General features: G+C 49.7%; 3 protein-coding genes across 18 annotated transcripts in view; 1 reads left to right on the top strand and 2 right to left on the bottom strand.

Annotated features, from left to right (window-relative positions):
- The window catches only part of OBSCN (obscurin, cytoskeletal calmodulin and titin-interacting RhoGEF), a 200,245-nt gene extending 193,827 nt beyond the window's left edge, over positions 1-6,418 (top strand). For all 15 annotated transcript variants that reach the window (XM_054190395.1, XM_054190392.1, XM_054190391.1 and 12 more), the window contains 5 exons: positions 418-657; positions 1,290-1,513; positions 1,896-1,971; positions 3,028-3,177; positions 3,314-6,418. In XM_054190395.1, the coding sequence (XP_054046370.1) occupies positions 418-657; positions 1,290-1,513; positions 1,896-1,971; positions 3,028-3,177; positions 3,314-3,491 (868 nt within the window). In that variant the 3' untranslated portion in view covers positions 3,492-6,418. The remainder of the gene's footprint in view (positions 1-417; positions 658-1,289; positions 1,514-1,895; positions 1,972-3,027; positions 3,178-3,313) is intronic.
- Positions 6,419-10,843: 4,425 nt separating this feature from the next.
- LOC128906301 (5-beta-cholestane-3-alpha,7-alpha-diol 12-alpha-hydroxylase) lies at positions 10,844-12,580 on the bottom strand. The gene has a single exon (XM_054193378.1). It carries the CDS (start codon positions 12,521-12,523, stop codon positions 10,991-10,993), a length of 1,533 nt encoding a protein of 510 aa, XP_054049353.1. The 5' UTR covers positions 12,524-12,580; the 3' UTR covers positions 10,844-10,990.
- A 1,201-nt stretch (positions 12,581-13,781) lies between these two features.
- Positions 13,782-18,422, bottom strand: ACKR2 (atypical chemokine receptor 2). 2 transcript variants are annotated; one of them, XM_054193259.1, is made up of 3 exons: positions 18,349-18,422; positions 17,665-17,722; positions 13,782-16,393 (listed from the first exon to the last, which is right to left on the bottom strand). In XM_054193259.1, exons 1-3 carry the CDS (start codon positions 18,379-18,381, stop codon positions 15,279-15,281), a joined length of 1,206 nt encoding a protein of 401 aa, XP_054049234.1. In that variant the 5' UTR covers positions 18,382-18,422; the 3' UTR covers positions 13,782-15,278. The 2 variants fall into 2 exon arrangements, with proteins under 2 accessions (XP_054049234.1, XP_054049233.1); XM_054193258.1 differs by lacking the exon at positions 18,349-18,422 and adding an exon at positions 18,034-18,311.
- Between the last annotated feature and the right edge of the window lie 1,501 nt (positions 18,423-19,923).

The following is a 19,923-nucleotide window of genomic DNA, read 5'->3' as shown; positions in this document are numbered from 1 at the left end:
CACCAGGATATCGTGAAATGAGCCCAGGGCTAACAAAGGCTCCTCTCCTTGCTACAGCTACCGGTTTCAGACGTAGGGTTGGGATTCAGCTTTCTCTGCCTAGAAGAGAAAGCACCAACTACTGTTCCCAACAGAAGGAGGCAGCTGCCTGCAGGGGTTAGTTCTCCTGCTTGAGACACAATGAGCCACCTTGTCTCTCCCCACAGGAGTTAAGCTCTCACTCCTGCAAATTAAAGTGACTGTACAATTTAGAGACACAGGAGGATGTACAAACTGTGACAATAGATGCAGTAACTCCACCTCGGGCATGGATGAAAAACACAGCATGGGATCCTGGTGGTTTTAAAGAACAGAAGCTCCTGGCTCTTCCAGGAGTAGCAGAGAAGTTTAACTTGCCTTTGTGTTCCTTTGTACCAGGGGGCGTTTCAGCATCGTCCGACAGTGCAGGGAGAAAGTGAGCGGCAAGACTTTAGCTGCTAAAATTATCCCTTACTGGCAAGAGGACAAGCAGACTGTGCTCCTCGAGTACCAAGTCCTGAGGAAACTTCATCACACAAACATAGCTCAGCTGAAGGGAGCCTACGTCAGCCCACGGCACTTAGTGTTGATCCAGGAGATGTGCGTGGGACCGGAGCTGCTCCACTCTTTGGCATTACGGTAATAACAAGTGGAGGGAAGGGTTTTCCAGTCAGGGCTGGTGGAGGGAGCAAGACACCTGTCGCTTTTCCCTGACAAACTGGATCCTCTCTCTCCACCTGTTCCAGAGCGCTGTCATTGCACACAGGATTTGTGATGCATTTGTTCTGCAGCTTCTTGTGATATAAAAAAATGACTTAAGTTCGCTACAAAGTTGGGGTAGGGGACAATTCAGGGCCACCCAGTTGAGATGTTGAATGCAATTTACAACAGTTGATATGAAACTCCCTCTCCCATAACAAGGAGATTATTGTGGCTCAGGAAGCCTCATTTCTCCTCCATGTTGTTTCTCACAACAGCAGAAAATGGATCTGCTGATTTAAGCAGAGGGAATGGTGGGCATCAAATCTGCATTCTGATTTCTGCACAACCACATGCAGCTCTACAACCTCTTGAACCTCTTGCAGCTGTAAACCTGACTCACGGTCTGGACCAGCCTCTCCATATACAGTAGATTTGCTAAATGAGTAGAGCTGTTTCTTCTTGACTCTCAAGGCCCTCATGCGATTAGACATCTAGGGAAGGACGGTAGTGGGTGTAGATAGGGCATGCAGATAGGACACCTCTGGTTTCTATCCCCTTTCTTCTACCAGGACATCGTACTCAGAAGTGGAGGTCCGAGATTACCTGTGGCAGATCCTCAGTGCCATTGAGTATCTCCATGCGCACGGCATCCTGCACTTGGATCTCAGATCTGAAAACATGATCATCACTGAGCCCAACCTGCTGAAACTCCTGGATTTTGGCAATGCACAGTTCTACACACAGGACAAGGTTATTACTATGGACAAGTGCATGGACTATGTTGAAACCATGGGTAAGTAGAGTTCAGTCACAGCGACCTTGGCCTTGTATGCAGCCCGTGGTAAACAGAAACAGAGAGTCATCGGTCAAAGCAGCAGTTGGCCCCACCAAGCAAAGTTTCCCAGGCCCTGCCCTCCAGTAACAGCGTGAGTTTACAGGAACAGATAGTGGTGACAGCAATCCCACTTTCCGACCACAGAGGACAAAGCCAGAGAGGTCACAGCTGACACTGCTCTGGCTGGCGTCCATGTGTTCAGAGCAGTATTACTGCCATTTGGCCTGAAGCTTTTTCTTCTTTGCTCTTGGGAAGGTAGCAAAACATAAAAGTACCCACTGGTTTTGTGCTGGTCTCTGCATTGTACGGGAGCTTGGCTCACACCAGTTTGCTTTTCTAGCTCCAGAACTGCTGACAGAGCAAGGAGCCCTCCCGCAGACTGATATCTGGTCCATCGGAATCACAGCCTTCATCATGTAAGTCAGTCTGTCTTTCCCTGCCCTATGAGCAGCTTTAAAAGTGCAATTTCATAGTCGTCAACCAGGGGAGATGCATTGACTCAGAAAGTTGACCTCAGTTGTGCCCCTCTCGTGGTTTAACTCCAGCTGGCAACTAGGACCGTGCAGCCACTTGCTCACTTCTCCCCCTCGCCAAGTGGGATGGGGAGAAGAATCAGAAAAATAAGGAAAACTCATGAGTTGAGATAAAGGCAGTTTAATAAGTAGAGCAAAAGCTGCGCACGCAAGCAAAGCAAAACAGGGAATTCATTCCCTGCTTCCCCTCAGCAGGCAGGTGTTCCGCCATCTCCAGGAATGACACGTAATGGTTACTTGGGAAGATGAAATGCCATCACTCTGAACATCCCCTGCTTCCTTCTTCTTCCCCCAGCTTTATATACTGAGAATGACATCATATGGCATGGAATATCCCTGTGGTCAGTTGGGGTCAGCTGTCACAGCTGTGTCCCCTCGCAACTTCTTGTTCCCCCCAGCCTAACTCACTGGCAGGGCGGTCTGAGCAGCAGAAAAGGCCCTGAGAGCTTAGAAACAACCAAAAACATTAGTGTGTTGTTAACGTTATTCTCATCCGAAATCCAAAACATGGCACTACACCAGCTGCTAGTAAGAAAGTCAACTCTATCCCAACCGAAACCAGCACAGCCCCCTCTTCTTGGCAGTGACACAGAAGTCTGTGTGATGGAGAGTATGGAGCTGGCTGCACCACACTCTGCCCAGTCCCACCGATGTCTCCGAGTAGAGCAAGGCTGTTTTACAGCACAGCAGCTGCTGGCGTTTCTCACTCAGCCTTGCCTGAAAAGCCCCAACTTTAACCAGAAAATTCAAATTACACCAAGTAGAAAAGCAGCCAAAGTCATGAAACCCACAGAAGAACAGTGGCCTTTGGGATTTTGTTTTCCCATATGATGTTTCATATGTCGTCACCCTCCTCTCACTGCTGGGTGGGAATTCCTGGGAGAAGCAGCACCTTGAGCGATGTCTTCCATTCTGCTCAATTCTCTTCTTTTGGGGCAGGTTGAGTGCCAACTACCCCGTCAGCTCCGACATACCCTGTGAGTTTCTGAGGACGGCCAGGAAGGGGAAAGTGAAGCTCACAAGGTGCTACGCAGGTCTCTCCGGGGGAGCAGTGTCGTTTCTCCAGAGCACGCTGTGTGCAAATCCTTGGTAAGATGGTGTCTGCTCTCCCAACAGTACAGTTGGTGTAGATTCCGGCTATTATCCTTTCTCTCCATTTGCAAGGAGCCTCCTCACCCAACGTGGATCCCCAACTGACCTTCTCACCTTTGTCTGTCTGTCCTAGGGGAAGGCCATCAGCCTCAGAGTGCCTTCAGAGCCCATGGCTCCAGGAGACAGGTTTGGACAACAGGCAGCAGGCTCTGGTTACCTTCCCTACCACCAAACTGAGGAATTTCCTCACTGAACGGGAAAAGAAAAGGGGCCTACTGTGCTCCAAGTATGGCCTCATGATTGCACAGTGACATGGACGTAACGACAGATGTGAATTGTCTCCCTCTCCCCTTCTGAACTTAGTGTTTGGTACCAAAGAGTCCTGCCAAGTTGCTGTGCATCAGCTGAGCTGGGGTAACTGCTCTGAGCAAAATGTTGAGAACATTAATCCATATTATGTGCATTGGCACAAGGTAAGAAGAGAAATACAGACCTAACATGGCTCAGCTGACTAACGGTAACTTGACAGTACGTGTGTCACTTGGCTGCACGCTTCCTGGAATAAACAGGAGAGATTGGCATAGCCGTTTCTGCATGGAACTAGCTACCAGCCCCAAGCAGCTTTGCAAATCCTTCCCTGAGGTCAGAAGGACTCCACGCACGCAAATGCTGGGCGCTGACTTCTGCCCCTGGCCCAGGACGTGATGACCAGACATGCTTTCAGATGGTACGGCACTGCTCATCCCACAGTGACCAACACAGCAAGGTCTGAGTGACTGGTGGGTTTCCCACCTGCCTCCAATCCAAAAGAATTCAGTGACCAGTTATGATGGGAAAATAGGGAAAAGTGAAGCACTTTTTTAGGAAAGGCTGATGTTAGACAGCTATGTATCTTCAGGCTGTGGGTTTAGAGGTCCAACTAGATAAAGCCCTGAGCAAACTGCTCTGAGCTGATAGCTGACCTTGCTTTGAGCAGAAGGTTGGCCTAGAGACCTCCTGAGGCCCCCTCCCAACCTGATTTATCCTGTCATCCTATGTCCTTGCCAAGTGCCAGACACAAGGCTGGAGTGGTGGGACTCTGCTAGCATCCATCAGCAACCAGGTTCAGCATGTCGCTTACCTGGCCAAGTTCTCCACCATCTCCACGAGGCTGGAGGAGAGATCTTCTAGCTGTGGACCAACAAGAGGCTTGCAAAGGGAGGAGGCATGTGTTACCTGTGTGACAGTAGTACCACAGAGCTTTTCATACTCTGTGAGGAAACTCACTCCTGCGCAAGTGACAAGGAACAAGAAGGGCCAGTGTCCATCAAAGCAGCCTTGTAGCTCAACCCTGTGGTACAAGGTGTGTACAGGGAGGGGAGCAGCAATGGGGCTTTCTGGTAACTGATTAATTGCACATCTTCCTCATCCTACTCCTGCAAGAGACCACAGTTTGCTTGTCTTTGGGAAGGGTTAATGGCCCAAGTTGACCCTCCGTATGCCACTCCTCTTGGGCAGACCATCTCCTGCTCTCTTAGAGCCCAGCCCGCTGCTTGGTGAGCTGTGTGGCTCCATGGAAGGTCACCATCTCTCCATGGGTGCCTGCACTGTCGTGTCTGCAGAGCTGACCAAGCTCCTCAAAGGTTTCAGGGTTTGAAAACACCACAAAACTTGTTTTTTGGGGCATGTATTTGAACTCTCCCATTAGACCTAGATGACAGACTTACCTATCACAAAAGATCTTACCATAACACTTCGCCTGTTTGACTGTGTCTGCATCAATTATATTAAAAATGTGTTAATTACAAACATACAGAAATAACTCTTGAAGAAACCAAGCTGTGACTTGGTGTATGGGTATCTCTGGGAAAGATGTTCCCTATGGCCAGGATGCCAGCACACGGAGCGTTTAGTTGTACGGCTTTCTTCGCAAGTGGGGCTACAATGGGCGTGTGCAGAAAGCCTTTTCTCAGCCCATCCAAGACTGCCAGACGGTGGTGCGAGGGGCTCGTTGTAGCCTTACTTTGCTCCCCGTCGAAAATGCTCCCCCATCCTGCCTGGCTTCACTGCCTTTGGATCGGTGCATCCTGCCTGTCACGGGGCATTTCAGCATATGCCATGACCTGCTGGGAATAACCTGGCCACCGGACATTAAAGGCAGCAAATGCAGTAGTGACCATGCCGTTGTTATATGCAGATGTTGTACCACTAAGAGGCTTTGCCCCTTTGAAGCCGGGCTGCTCCTCTCTGGGAAGTGCATCTACCAGGAGACGTGGCAGCAGCGTCACTGGGAAATCTTGCGTGTTTTAATTCTTCAGAACAATCCTCAAATTTCAGGTTCCTCTTTCTCCTTCAAAATCTGCTTTCCTTTGCAATGGATGGTGTTAGCTGTGTCATTGCTTTTTACTTATAACCTGGGTGTTCCTTTGAGTTTCTCTGAAGTGAATGATGTATCTATTGGTGCCGTTGAGTTTCTTCAATTTTCCTTACAAGCAGCGGTAAGCGGAGGCTTTCTCAGAGCTGTATCTGGCTGCGTTTAGAGGAACATGGATGGGAAATCAGTTTCTAATGCATCACAGTTTAATATTAGAGGTGATGCCGTTGAACCAGGGGTGGTCTTTCCCAACACGTTTAACCCAAATTGTTCCAAACCTGAAGCATGCAGCATGACGACTCCTTCCCTTGCACGATGTGCAGAGCAGGAATTGTAACTGAGAGCAGAGAAGCTTTCACTGTGCTGCTGAGCGCAGACACCAATTCAATAGGCTGTAAAGCTTTGAACGTCAACATAATATTGTCTTCACTATGCAAAATCAAGGTCTTAGGGACAGATTCTGTGCTTAGTTCTCCTGGGGGATGGATAGAGGAGCCACACGAGACAGACACTGCAATGAGCTCTGCCCCCGCAGTGACTTTTTCAAGCCCCTGGATTCCTTCCGATTTAGTTTCTTTTACAAACCCACCCAATAAGGTTTCTGTTGGCACAGGTTAGTTCTTTACTCTTCCTGGTACACTTTGGGATGGGAAGCTGAGTGCCAGGGGACAACCCATCTAAGCATAAATCTTAATTGCAGATTAACTCATTTGGAGCTTTGACACTCTTCCGTATATGACTCAAATGAAGTGATTTTTATTTTATTCTATTTTTGCTTCTCACAACTGCATGCATTGGAGCATGTCTGAAGTCTTTTCTAGACTCAATACTGTTTGGTTAAATAAACCACTCTGACAAGAAAGTAAAGCCAAACTTTTCTGCCGAGTCTTGGTAATTGTCATTCTTTTTATATACATTTTTCCTAAGCCCACTCCATGTTTCTGCATCACCTGTCCCTCACCTCTCAACTCTGACCTGGCGTCCCTACAAATGATAACCACAAATATACTCTGTTACATGAGCAGTGAATGACCTGCAGGAAAACCACCCCCACAAAAGATCCTCTTGCTCTGGAGCGAGGACATCACTTGACCGTGATTCACTATCGCTTTGACCTGCCCAAGGCATTCCTGGGCATGGTGTGGAGCTTGGCCAAAACGTGGGAAGAGCTTCAGCTTAATTCCACCACTGTGAGGTCTGGGCTAATGCCCAGTCTGGCAATATGGGGTACTTTACCCACAACATGTAGTTACAACATAACCCTGTCCTTTGAAGAACAAAGTAGAATCTGGCTTTGATGTTAGGACATACATGAAAATGTTTGAGTTTCATCCCTCGGTCATGCATAAAGTCCAAGGTTAGCATCAGCATTAAAATCCGATCCACTGGCCTCCACAAAGGTAAGGCTGTGATGGGACTTCTGTAAGGGCTGATGCTGTCAGAGCCTTAATTATTGAAGGGGAGAAAAAAAAACAGAGCAGAGCTTGTAGAGCAAAGTTTTATCCTGCTTTAGAGCCAGTGGCTAAAATGGAGATCATAGAATCATAGAATGGTTCAGGTCAGAATGGACCTTAAAGATCATCTAGTTCCAACCCCAGGGACACCTCCCGCTAGACCAGGTTGCTCAAAGCCCCATCCAGCCTGGCCTTGAACACCTCCAGGGATGGGGTAGCCACAGCTTCTCTGGGCAACCTGGGCCGGGGTCTCACCACCCTCACAGCAAAGATTTTCTTCCTAATATCTCATCTCAGTCTCTGCTCTTTCAGTTTAAAACCATTACCCCTCGTCCTATTACTACACTCACTGATCAAAAGTCCCTCCCCAGCTTTCCTGGAGCCCCTTTAGGGACTGGAAGGGGCTCTAAGGTCTCTCTGGAGCCTTCTCTTCTCCAGGCTGAACGCCCCCAGCTCTCTCAGCCTGTCCTCCCAGCAGAGGGGCTCCAGCCCTCCCAGCATCTTTGTGGCCCTCCGCCGGACCCATTCCAAAAAGGTTCATGTCCTTCTTGTGCTGAGGGCTCCAGAGCTGGACACAGTACTTCAGGTGGGGTCTCACCAGCACAGAGCAGAGGGGTAGAATCACCTCCCTCAAGCTGCTGGCCATACTTATTTGATGCAGCCCAGGATGGGGTTAGTTTCTGTGCTGCAAGCGCGCGTTGCTGGCTCATGTTGAGCTTCTTGTCCACCAGCACCCCCAAGTCCTTCTCCTCAGGGCTGCTTTCGATCCATTCTCTGCCCAACCTGGATTTGCCCCTGGGATGGCCGTGACCCAGGTGCAGGACCTTGCACTTGGCCTGGTTGAACTTCATGAGGTTCACACGGGCCCACCTCTCAAGCCTGTCCAGGTCCCTCTGGATGGCGTCCCTTCCCTCCTGCCCCTGTGTTCCCTTCAATCTTTACCCATACTCTCTCCGTTGGGTCTTCATCCATCCCCAGGTGGAGCTCCATGCACTCCAGCTGTTAATTGATACAGAGGGCAACACCCCCTCCTTGTGTCTCCAGCCTGCCCTTCCTGAAGAGTCTGTATCCCTCCATTCCAACACTCTAATCGTAAGAGCCATCCCACTATGTCTCTGTGACGCCAACAAGATCATAGCTCGGAGGCGTGTGCACATCTCTAACTCCTCTTGCTTGTTTCCCATGCTACGAGCATTTGCATAAAGGTACTTCAGGTGGGCGCTCGATGAAGCTGACTCGCTGGCTGGAGTGGCTGCATTTCCTTCATGCTGCTCTTCAAGTGGTCCTCCTTTGAGGTGTTTTATCTGTGACTCCCTGGTTCCTATTGCCTCAGGAGCCCCTGGCTCATCCCCATAAGACTTTGAGTGTGATACAGCATACCCAGCACATCTCAGAGCAACAGGTTGAGGGCCTTCACTAGTGACACATCCCTCAGACCTTGGAGCATCATCCCTTGGCTTGTCACAAGCAAGCCGGGTAATATCCCCCTCCCCCAACAAGCCTAGGTTAAAGCTCGGTCAACAAGCCCCGAGCTCCAGAGCTAGCTCATGAGCAAACACCCTCTTCCCCCTTTCAGAAAGATGAACCCCATCCTACGCCAACAAGCCTGGTGCCGTGTAGGCCATCCCATTGTTGAAAAACCCAAAATTGTGGCGGTGACACCAGCCACGGAGCCGTGTATTGACAGACTGCACACGTCTGTTTCTTTCAGAGTTACTGCCTGTAACTGGGAGAACAGAAGAAGAGATAACCTGCACCCCAGATTCCCTTATTAACCTTCCCAAGGCCCTGAAGTCTCTTTTGGTTGCTCTTGGGCTATGCGTTGCCACCTCATTGCCACTCACGTGAAAGAGCAAGAGTGGGTAGCAGCCCAAGGGCCGAACCAGGCTGGGAAGTTTCCTAGTGATGTCCCTGACCCAGGCCCCAGGAAGGCAGCATACTTCCCTAAGAAGAGGGTCTGCCCGGCAGCATATTGGACCTTCTGTTCCCCTCAGAAGGGAGTCACCTACTACTATAACCTGCCTCTTCTTCCTTGTGGAGGTGGTGCTTCCTTGTGGGTGTTCGTGGGCTTATAAGGTCACAGTGGCTGTAGCCCTTATGGGACTGACATTGTTTTCCCATGCCCCACTTGGGTTTTCTAGTCCCTTCCCATCATGCCATCCCATTCCTTATAGCCTCCTTGGGCCTCTGCAGAAGATGGGGTCTAAATCTGGATGGGGGGTGGCACTTTCCAACAGGCATCTTCTGGGAACACCAGCAGCCCGTGGCACTTGAGGAGAGCGTCAAGGACCATCGAGATCCTGATCAAGTATGAACCAGGAGCCGGGAGCTCACCCTCACTACCAAGGCTCAGGCGCTGCACCCTGGACAGCCGTACCCTCACGTGACGACAGACCTGCTCCTGGCCGCCACCAAGCCGAGTCTAAAGTTTCTAAGCTTGTGCAATGATTTGGGTTGAAACAGGGAGCTGCGGAGTATCCTGACTCAGCTGGACGTACCCACGCTCCCGCTGCGTTACAGTTAGCGGGATGAATCCAGACACACACACACACACACACAGAGAAATTATTTTTTTAGCCCCAGAAACTGTACACAAAACACAGGGCTTGAACGCACAACCTCCTGCAGCCCTGGAAAGGCAGGTGACTCACATAGAGACAGGAAACCGGTACCGTAGGTTACTACTGATGCTTGCAACTCTCTTCTCCTCCCACTGACGTGGTAAATGAGATGAGTGGCAAGATTCCTCCTTTTCTTCAAGGTGAACAGGGAATGAGCTGTCGGTGTGTCCTTAACTCAATACATCCACCTCTGCTCCCTTTGGGGAGCTCACAGGAGTATGTTTTAATCAGATAGAAGAAGGGGACTATAGACCCCCAAGGAAATCCTTATGTCTGTGGAGAGGCTATTTGTTGTTCTTTGATCATTCAGGTGTTTACCGCAAGCTGATGCCATCCTGCTAATGATAATTTCACGCGGAAACTCATGGAATCACAGAATAGTTTGGGTTGGAAGGGACTTTAAGGATCATCTTGTAAGTAAATGTGTCATTAAGGAGCTGATAATGAAATAACACAGACCCAGTGCTGCAGCGTGGCCGGGCTCGCCCCCAGGCTCCCTGGCCACTTCACCTATTTGCCAGCTCATCTGGCTTGACCTTCGCTTGCACACCCACTCACACACTTGTGCCAGCTGCCGGCACCACGGACACACGGGCTCTCTGACTCATGGTCTTGAATTTAAGGCAAGGAATTTAATAAAACAATAGGACAGACTGTGCTGATCAGGCTGAGGGTGTGAGCAACCAAGTGTATGGACCAGCCGCCTATTTGCACGCAACCAGAACTTTTTATTGTCTTACACCTATATTTTTACCCCCAAATCACCTAAATCCCTCCTTTTTCCCACCTTTGGTTCCTCCCCTAAGCACCCCACCATAAGTCCTGTGCAATCCCAAAATGGTCTTTCCCTACATGCCATAAGATGTCCCCCCTCCCTTGACAGCAATCCTGCTTAGTCCACATGGCGATCAGGAGAGCTGCTCCCGATGGCAAATCTTGATAGGTCTTGTGCCAGGACCATGGGGCTGATGGCTCTCCTGGGAGAGCCCTGGGAGGGACCTGGATGAAATACTTGTTCCTTGGAAGCCTTTAATTTGGGTTCCCACCTGCCAATATGCCCCTGTGCTCCCCTGGGTTTGTACAGATGGACTTTTGATGGGCTGATGGACCCAGGACGGGGCTGGGAGTAGCCTAGCAGGGTACTATTTGTCTCTCTGTGCTCCTTTGTGGGTCTGCAGACAAGCTTTTATCATGTAACCCACCACCACAATAATCAGAGACGCAGAACAATGATACACATGGAGGAGTAAAGAGAAAAGCCATGATAACAATTACACAAACAGGATCATACCAGTGTTGGCACCGCACAGATCTGATAACCATGGGATCACGCAATTTCTGTCACAGAAACAGAACAAACACCACCACAAGGACTTCCCAAATTAAAAGCGTAGGCGGTATCTGAACCGAACATCGCGAACAGGCTGCATCGTCCCGAATCCCCAGCGGCTGACGTCTATCGCTGGGATCTCCTCTTCTCTGTTGACCAGCTCCAGGTCATAGTGACTTAGCATCAAGAACACAAACAGTTTAATTTCAGCAGTAGCGAAGAACCGCCCAGGACAGATGGACACTCCTGCCCCCCAGGGCATGTTGAAGTATTTCAGCCTTTTCCCATTTTTGTAGAAATCCTTCTTGGTGCCATCTGGGTTCACGAAGCGGTCGTACCTAAATTCATGAGGCTCAGGGTGGATTTCTGGGTTCATCTGCACGGAGATGTGTGGGAACAGAGCCAGCCTGTCTCCTTTGCGTAGGGTGTACTCTGTCCCGCTGCTCGTCTTCAGGCTGGTGTCTTGGAGGACGGCTCTGACCAGTATTGGGGCTGCAACCAGTCTCAGGGTCTCCTCTACAGCACTGTCCAGAATAGGAGTCTGGTTTAACATGTCCCTGGTGATGTTAATTGGTGGGCTCCCCGGCTTCACTTCTTGGCCATTCTCCCTTGCAACTTTATCCACCTCTTCCTTCACAGCCTTCATAGCTTCTGGATGTTTCATTAGATAAAAGAGGAGCCAGAAGGCAGTTGGGCCCGTATTGCCTTGGGATGCCCAGAGGAGCATAAACATGAACCTATCCCGCATGTACTCAGGGACACCGTTTTCTGCCAGAAGATGGTTTTGGTCACTTATCCACCCACTGATATTGTCCTTCTGCCAGCTCTTCTTCACAGACAGTATGCTCCAGAAGAGCCTCTTAAGCCGTTCAGCTTCTATTTTGTCCTTGGGGGGCAACACGGCATAGGCCAGGCGAGGGAAGAGACGGTCGAACTTCCGAAACTCATGGAACACCTCGTTGGAGTGGATGCGATCTTGCTCATTAGATTTCTCCTTATTATCTGCCCCTTGGTGTGGCTCCGTGCCATACAGAGCCAGGTACCCAGCTCTGAAGACGATGTTGTAGCAGTAGTGGAAGAGGCTATCCTCTTGCCACACTCGCTTCTCCTCCCCTGGGCTCAGATTGAAAAGCATCAGCTTCTGAAAGTTCTCCATGGTGGCCTGTGTCATGACAGTGAGTCCGTCTCCCATCAGATGCTTCGTGCTCGATGCATGAATTATGCTATGGTTGGCTTCGATGGGCTTGTAGCCAAAAACCTGCAGGACCAGTTTGGATGCAAAGGTCCTAAAGTCTAGTTTAGATCGTGATTCCTTCACGATGGCTCCAAAGCAGAAGGGGTCCATCACGAAGGTGAAGTAATGGCCTCCAATCAGCACCGTGAAAATATCCCCGTGTTTTCTCTGCATCCTTTTTAGAAACTCTGAACTGTCCTTTCTGAAATCCAGCAGGTAACCCACCCAGGGAATAGTACCTTTGTCCAGAGGGGGCTCATTGGGTCTCTGTCTCCGAAACGCACCCAGGAGGTAGAGCCCACCGAGCAGCGATGCTATCAAGGTACAGAGGAGAGTCAGCCAGAGCGCCATGAGAGCTCTGCACCCCGTCCCGGAGCTTGGACTAGAGCTAGCTTAGGGCAGGAGGGTGCTTTTTATTCCCATCCAACAGCTGATATGCAGATGTGCAGCTGACAACCTCTGTCCCCATTGGCAGCGAGTGTTTGCCTTTCCCCCCAGGAGCGCTCCTGTGTGTACTTCTCCCTTGCTGAACGGACAGAGATTTTTAAGGTGGAAGGTGTGTTATAATGAAGTCGGGAGTTACTGGGCTGCTGTGTAAGGTGGATGGGTTTCAGCGTGTCCTCTGCAGCAGCTTAAGCAAATTTTCCCTCTTCTAGGCTGCATGGAGCCCAGTTTTTCAAAAAGAGGGTTGAGAGCATTTCACTCGGTGATTTCTGTCTTTAATACCAGGCTATGGACGCACGCTGCAGGCTGAAAATCTGACAGGAGAAGTGGATGTGTGAAATGCTACTGAAAATGAGCTCAGGACCCCCTGGGGGAGGGGGTTACAGCTGTGTTGATTTGGTCTCAAAAGCCAAGAGAAGGAAAAGTATCCAAAGTATTTTGGTGTTCTCCGGTGCCCGGTGCCCCATCAGTGCTTTGCCAATGCAGAGTGCAAGCACTGCTAACCTGTATGAGGGCAAAGCAAAGCAGGTCTGGCTTTCTCACGGGTGATGAGGGCTTGAATCCATTCCATTTGCTTTGCAGCAGATGAGTCCAACATCTGTGTGCAGCCAAGACCTCCTCCTGGCTGGAGAGCAGCAGCGCACAGAAGAAAGCACTGTCATGCCCAGAAGGACGACAGCACTTTCTTCTTGTGCATGTGCACACCCGATGCTCAGTGGTTGCAGATCGGTTGTGTCCCCTCCAGCCGGTGGAGAACCCCCCGCCCTCTGCCCTCCTGCTCCCACTCCTGGGGCTGGCATTTTTCCCCATTTTTCCCTTCTGCTTCTTGATCTCTCCTGCTCCCCACTCTCTGGATGGGGTTTGAGGATCACGCCAGGGACCCCGTGCCCCATCCGGCACCGTGCCTCCGGGTGCTGTCACCCTGACCTACGCACCCAGTGACCGCAGACCCTGCACCAGCCGCTGGCGCTCGGACCTCGCGGCCCCCTCACATAGGAGAGAGAGTGACATATGGCAAGAGAGTTAAGAAAAAGTATTTAATAAGGCCAGAGGACAGACTGCCAAGATCAGGCACGGGGCACACTGCTTACACACAACCAGCCCCTTTTATACCCCCCCTCTCTATTTTCCCACCCTTGTATCTCCCCAGTCCACCCTGATACTCCTTCCCCGCTATTTCTTCCACCTTTGCCCTTCCCCTGAGCATCCCATCCTAAGTCTTGCACGGTCCCACGAGCCCTCCTCTCTCTATGGGATCACAAGCTTCATCTTAGCTTTTGCTTCCCAGCTGCTCTCTCCTTCCACATTCCCTCCCAGTGACCTGACCCGTGGAGCGAAGGCCACATCATAGCATCAGCTAAACATTTATTCCAGCTTTTTTTGCCTTTTTTTTTTTTTTTTATTAAGGAAAGATCCCAGCCTTACCATTTTGGAAACATGCTGTAGCAACATTGGCAAGAAAAATAACAGCAGTGAAAACAAATCCACCTTTCTAGACCAACTCAAAGCCCTTCTCAGTCCAGTAACCTTGTCTAGCAATAAAATTAAGGTGATAAGTGTTTTCTCTTAAATTGTTAATTTTATTTGTGCTATTCTAGGCAACTCCCGTGCTCAATAGTTTTCCAGGCTGGAAAGTGCCCGTTTAAGGTTCGAGGGGTATTTGAGGTGAATAGTACCTTTAAATAAAGGTCACCAAACTAATAACCTTGAACTTTAAAGCTGCGCTGGGTAATAAGGATTGGCAAACAGCTATCTGTGCCCTTCTGTCCAGGGCCATGTTCTCACTGTGGTGTTGCAAAGCCAATAACTTATTAACGACAGTATCCATGGATCTTTTTTATGTTGTCACAATCAATCTTCAGGAAGGCAAATGCCTCCACCACCATTCCGCTGAGCCCTCTTTTTTTTCTCTTTTTCACTGGTTGTTACTGGTTTGAACTTTGTTGCTCATCAAACTGATCTCAAATCAGCTGATGATCAAACTGATCCCTAACCAAGGATCTGTCCCTCGGAAAGAGACAGTTTCCCGCTCAGCACACCCGAGCGTGGCACAGCTGATCGTAACGGAGAAACCCAGCATTGGTCAGACAACCCAGTCCGAATTCCTCCCGTTGTCTCTCCTGGTAAACAAAGGGATGAGCCTGGTTGAACACATCTACCTGGAAGATGGCAAAAGCCAGGAGAAGCAAAGCCACCCCATAAGCTGGGCTTCTGGCCACCTGTGTCTGGTTTGATGGATGAGCATGGCAAATCCATTCCCTGGCTCACACCACGAGCTGGAGGGATAATGGGATTGCTCTCCTCCATCAGCTCCTTTGGGATCTATGGGGGACAAGTTCTGCACAAATTTCAGTTTGCACTTTTAAGGACACAACATCTAGATAAGCTGCTCCTTCATCCACTAATCCTCACATACTCCAGACAGGAGCTGGGCTTCTTCCACGAGCATAAACTCAGGGCAATCCTTTTATAATAATTCCATTTATAACAGAAACAAATCCCATGGATACTTTTTCAATCCCAACACAGAAAATCCTCATCTCGGTGCTGGCACTAGAATGAAATATCTGGTTACGCAGTGCTGTGGGCTCCCACCAACTCCATTGCATGGCCAGGATCAGCATAGAGGGCGTACATGTAACGTAAAGAATGTAAATATTTATCACGCATTTGTGATACTCAACATTTCTATCTCAGCTGTGTATCTGTTGCAAGACTGGCTTGTCTCTGAGGGCTGGATGTCAAAGAAAGCGCTTCTCCTGAAAATAGCCTGAGGGATCTTCCGTAAATATAACCTGAATCGTTTTTTCACAAAAGCGTAGAGCAAGGGGTTGAGACAGCAGTGGACAAAGGACAAACTCTCCGTGACGTGCATGGCATAGTCCAATCGCTTGCTGCTTTCACAGCTCCTGATCACACCGACGTCTTGCAGGGAGTGAAGGATGAGGACAATGTTGTAAGGGGACCACAGGACAAAGAAGACACCCACCAGAGTAAAGACTAAGCAGAGTGCTCTCCTTGAGCCAGGCATCTGAGATGTGGTGAGGACACACGCTATGCGGGAATAGCAGAACACCATGAAAAGGAAGGGAAAAAGGAAACCCAGGATGTTTTGAATGACCTGAAAGACAACTTTCCAAAATAAGTGTTTCTGGCCATAATCATGGGTGCACATGACGGTTTTGTTGTGGATTTGCCTTGTGCTGGTAAAGAGGCCATCAGGAATGGAGAGAAGTATGGAAAGGACCCATACCACCACCAAGACAAGGATGGACTTCTTCCGTGTCAGGGAGCTGCGAGGAGAGCAAGCGTGAACTATCTGCAGATACATGTCCAGACTCATGCAGCTCACAAAAAAGATACCACTGTAGAAATTCACAGTGTACATGGCATTTAAGACCGGGCACAATATGTCCCAGATTACCCCCTGAGAAATGTACAGAGCCCAAAAAGGAAGAGTTAGTAGCAAGAAGAAGTCTGAAACCACCAGGTTCAGCAGATACACCTCCGTCATTTTCTTTCTCTTCCTGATGTACACAACGAGGACAATAAACAGGAGGACATTCCCAGCCAATCCAACCAGGAAGACCACTGTGTAAAAAGATGGCAAGAATACTCTGCCAAAGGAGAGTACCTCTTCTTTTGTGCAGAGGCCATACTGCATATAATCCTCTTCATCCAAGTACTCATACGGGTAGTCGCTCGAATTGGCAGCATCCAGCAAGGTGGCAGCGGTTGTTGTTGCCACCTTTGAAGTTGCGTTTGACAAGTGGCTGCCTAGGAACAAAAGACAAGCGAAGGGGATCAAAATGTTCACTCAAGAAAGACAAACATCACACCACGGAGGGTTTTCCTCTAGTTGACAGATTTAAATTTCTGCAACCTTCTGATAATTATTTTGTGTCCTGTGCTCCTTGGCCTTTGCCTATGGCATGGGGACAGCTGTCTACACATAGACATACAAAAAAATTGTTCTGGTTTCCTTACTCCAACAAGTCAAAACTTGAAAGTAAATGAGCATGACATAACTCGTCACTTCCTCCTGACACCACTGCAAGCCTTTGAGGAAGTTTCTGCTCTAAATTATGGGAGATCCATCACCACACCTCGCCGTCAGCTGCTTTAGAGTCACCCGGGTCGCTACTGAGAAAGCGGCAGCTCAACTCGCAGAGAAGCAAAACCTGCCACCAGCACCTTTATGTTGGTGGGGCTGCTCCCAGAGGTGAAACGCTGAACATCTCACTTCTCCTGGTAGGATACTGACTCCTCTCCGTGCCGACTCTAGGACACCAAGCCATGGATTCTTGTAAAAGATATTAGTAAGTGGAAAATATAGAACTATAGAATCAGAATGATAGAATGGTTTGGGTTGGAAGGGACATTAAAGATCACCTAGTTCCAATCCCCCTGCCATGGGCAGGGATACATTCCGCTAGATCAGGTTGCTCAAAGCCTTATCCAACGTAAGGACATGTAGGCACCAGAATCAACTCCTGACTCAAGGTTAGATGTAAAGGTAGAGATTTAGCTGAAAGGATGTCGCTAGAGTCGATCCTGCGTGAGATGAGGCGTGGGATGAAAGCCTCCTGACCGAAGAGGGCGACGGCTGCGTGGTCAGCCGCTCCCCAGGACCGCAGGCTGGCGTCAGTGTTTAGACAGCTGCAGCACAGATTTCAGGAAATGGTGACTGATTTGGAGAGCTTTCTGTTTTCGGAGTCTGATTTTCAGAAAAAATCCACACACAAGAACACTACAAAGGTTTAATTTTCCAAAAGCCACCCAAACTGGGTAATGGCTGTCCCTGAAGAGTCCATCTCCCACGATGGGAGATGGGATTTGCCTGAGCCACCTCCCACGAGTACCATGAAGGTTATCGTGGGTTTTAAAAATCAAGACTAATCTCCAGGTTCTGAGAACAAACCACAAACACCCCAGGACAGGGGAGCCCCTCCACCCCAAGTGGGTTAAGCAAAGCACCCCGGGCGTGGAGTGGGGTGCTGAGGATGCCTGTGGGTGTGCAGCCATAAGGAGTGAAGCTGTGGACATACCTGTTGTGGCCTCATGTCCAAACTTGCTTAAATACCCATTCCAGGCAATTCCAGGCTTCTGAAAAGAAAAGAAAATTTGGATGGGGCTGGATCGAAATGTTTTCTTGCCGTCTCGCAGTTGTTCTTTCATGAGTCCGTAGGGCACTTCAGACAGAGCAGCCATGGAGAGCAGCCATCTGCCATAGGAGAGTGCTAGAAAAAGCCTTTTCTAGGAATGAGCTTGGGTTTGTTTTTTTCTGTTTCTTATTTTAAAGGAAATTCATCCTTAGCCAAATACAGTTCTGACTGTACACCTTCAGATGCTGTACAGTGCTGCCCACCCAGCAACACCCAGCCAGACCCCTAAACACCTTCCCCCCCAACACAGACCTCTGCACCCACATCAGGACAAGCCATCCCCAAAATTTCCATTTCTGGGTCTCTTCCACAGCCCACCGAGGTGCTTTTTCTCCCTCTGCTGCTTCTTTCCCCCTCCGTATCACGCTGGCGCTGGCATTCACATCCCCATCCCGTAGCTCATAGTGGAGAACTGATGAATGCAATGTGGGCTGAGCTCACAAATTAATCCCAAGCCCGCTGGAGCACCAGCGCGTACAAGCTGGCTAACTTTCAAGAAGAAAAGAGAACCTCTCCAAGTTTCTCGTGCAGCTTTGTCCACAAGCAAGAAGCAGAAAATGCACTTACGGAAGCTTCTTCTCCCCTGCGGGCAGCTCCCATCCTGCCAGATGTTTGAATCAGGCTTTTAGAAACCTCTTTCACTTGTGTAAGAGGATGGGCAGGAAATGTGAGCTCAGTGTGACCTCCCTGGTTTTGTTTTCCCTTTCCTGGTGTTGATCAGTGGGTGACAGCACTGGAGGAATCACCTCAGCACTGTGTCCGAGCATGTGTCCCTCTACAACATCTACAACTGGTGCCTGCACCCAGAATTGGGCTTTGACACTTGAGACACCTATTAGGACCCCAGTGCCTCCTGCCACTGGGACCCAGCATCCCTCTTTCAGAAATACAGCCTGCTCTTGTACAGCTCAAGTCAGGCACCATGCTAGGGACGGCCAGAGCTGCTGGGACCAAGGCCCCACGTCAGCACAAGGTGAAGACCACTGGTGCATGCCATACACCCCAGCATGCACAGGCTGTGTGGTGAGACCACCCACAAAATAGTCTGAAGGAGGTTTTTCTGGGATGTGCCAGACCAGGGTGACCCAGGCAAGCACACAGAACTGCCACTTGCTTAAACATAACCGGTTCCTTTTGCCCTTCTTCTCTCCATTTTCCATGCATGCTTTCTCCCCATCCATCTTGATCCTTCCCTTTTCTCCAGGCCATCTCCTCCCAAACAAGCCCCTAATTTCTTTTTCCCTGTTGATTCTGGATTTGCTGCATCCCAGCCCCAGATGTGGCAACAAGCTCCCTTTTCTTATTTTGTTTTTTAACAATTAGTGGAAACATCTGCCATTGCCTGACAGATGGACATTGAGATGTTGTCAGCCCTGCCCATCTCCAAGCTTCCCCGGCAGGATTGGACCTGCTTGGTCTCTGCACTGAGAGACTCCCAGGGCTGAGACGCCAGTGTAGAAATCTGCATATTTGTTTTCCAGGAAATCTGAATAAGCCACGTGCTACTTGGATGCTGCAGGATCCTCATCCCCTGCAAGAGCAGAAACGGCTATCGGCAGGCACACAGCTGGGGCCGGTGAGGGCTGGCAGCTCCATGGGGACAATCACCTGTCTTTGCAGGCAGCAGCAAAGCCTTGGAAGCGGTACCAGCATAAGGAGCTCATTGCCGTGGTCGAATGTGCAAACAGAGATGGACCACGGCAGAGAGGTGAGAGGCTCCTGGCACTGCCACAGGGATGTTTTGGGGACAGCTTCATGGCACAACCCTTTGTTCACCTGTCAAAGGCATCTCTGATAAAGTGGTTTATTGGAGAGGTTTTAGCTCACCACCGCCAACGAATAGTCCCTTCCAGCTCGTTTCCCTCGTCTCAGCCACCAAATGGGACCATGGGGAACACCCCGACCGTGCCAAGGCCATCCCCTGTACCAGCTCTGGTGCACTTTATAAGCTCCAAACTGCCGTGGTAAAAAGGAGAGAATAGAGCAGCAGCAAGGGTCACAGCTCCGCACCCAACCTGCCCCATGGCAGGTGGATCCACAGAAATAAATGTTACTTTTAGCCATTTCCATGCTCACTACCATCAGCTGGTGTACACACGGGCTTGCATTTGAAAGATATCCTATAATAAATATATACGGGCA

The sequence above is a fragment of the Rissa tridactyla genome, chromosome 2 (genome assembly GCF_028500815.1).
Source record: "Rissa tridactyla isolate bRisTri1 chromosome 2, bRisTri1.patW.cur.20221130, whole genome shotgun sequence".
NCBI lineage: Eukaryota > Metazoa > Chordata > Aves > Charadriiformes > Laridae > Rissa > Rissa tridactyla.
Note: the sequence above shows the minus strand (reverse complement) of the source record. Positions and strands in the feature narration are given on the sequence as shown.

Coding starts and splice junctions, on each gene's coding strand:
- LOC128906301 (XM_054193378.1), bottom strand. CDS start 12,523: ATGGCGCTCTGGCTGACTCTCCTCTGTACCTTGATAGCATCGCTGCTC.
- ACKR2 (XM_054193258.1), bottom strand. CDS start 18,075: ATGGAAATTTTGGGGATGGCTTGTCCTGATGTGGGTGCAGAG. Junction 17,723..18,033: donor GTCCTGATGTGGGTGCAGAG/GTCTGTGTTGGG, acceptor TTTTCTTTTCAG/AAGCCTGGAATTGCCTGGAA. Junction 16,394..17,664: donor TGGACATGAGGCCACAACAG/GTATGTCCACAG, acceptor TTTTGTTCCTAG/GCAGCCACTTGTCAAACGCA.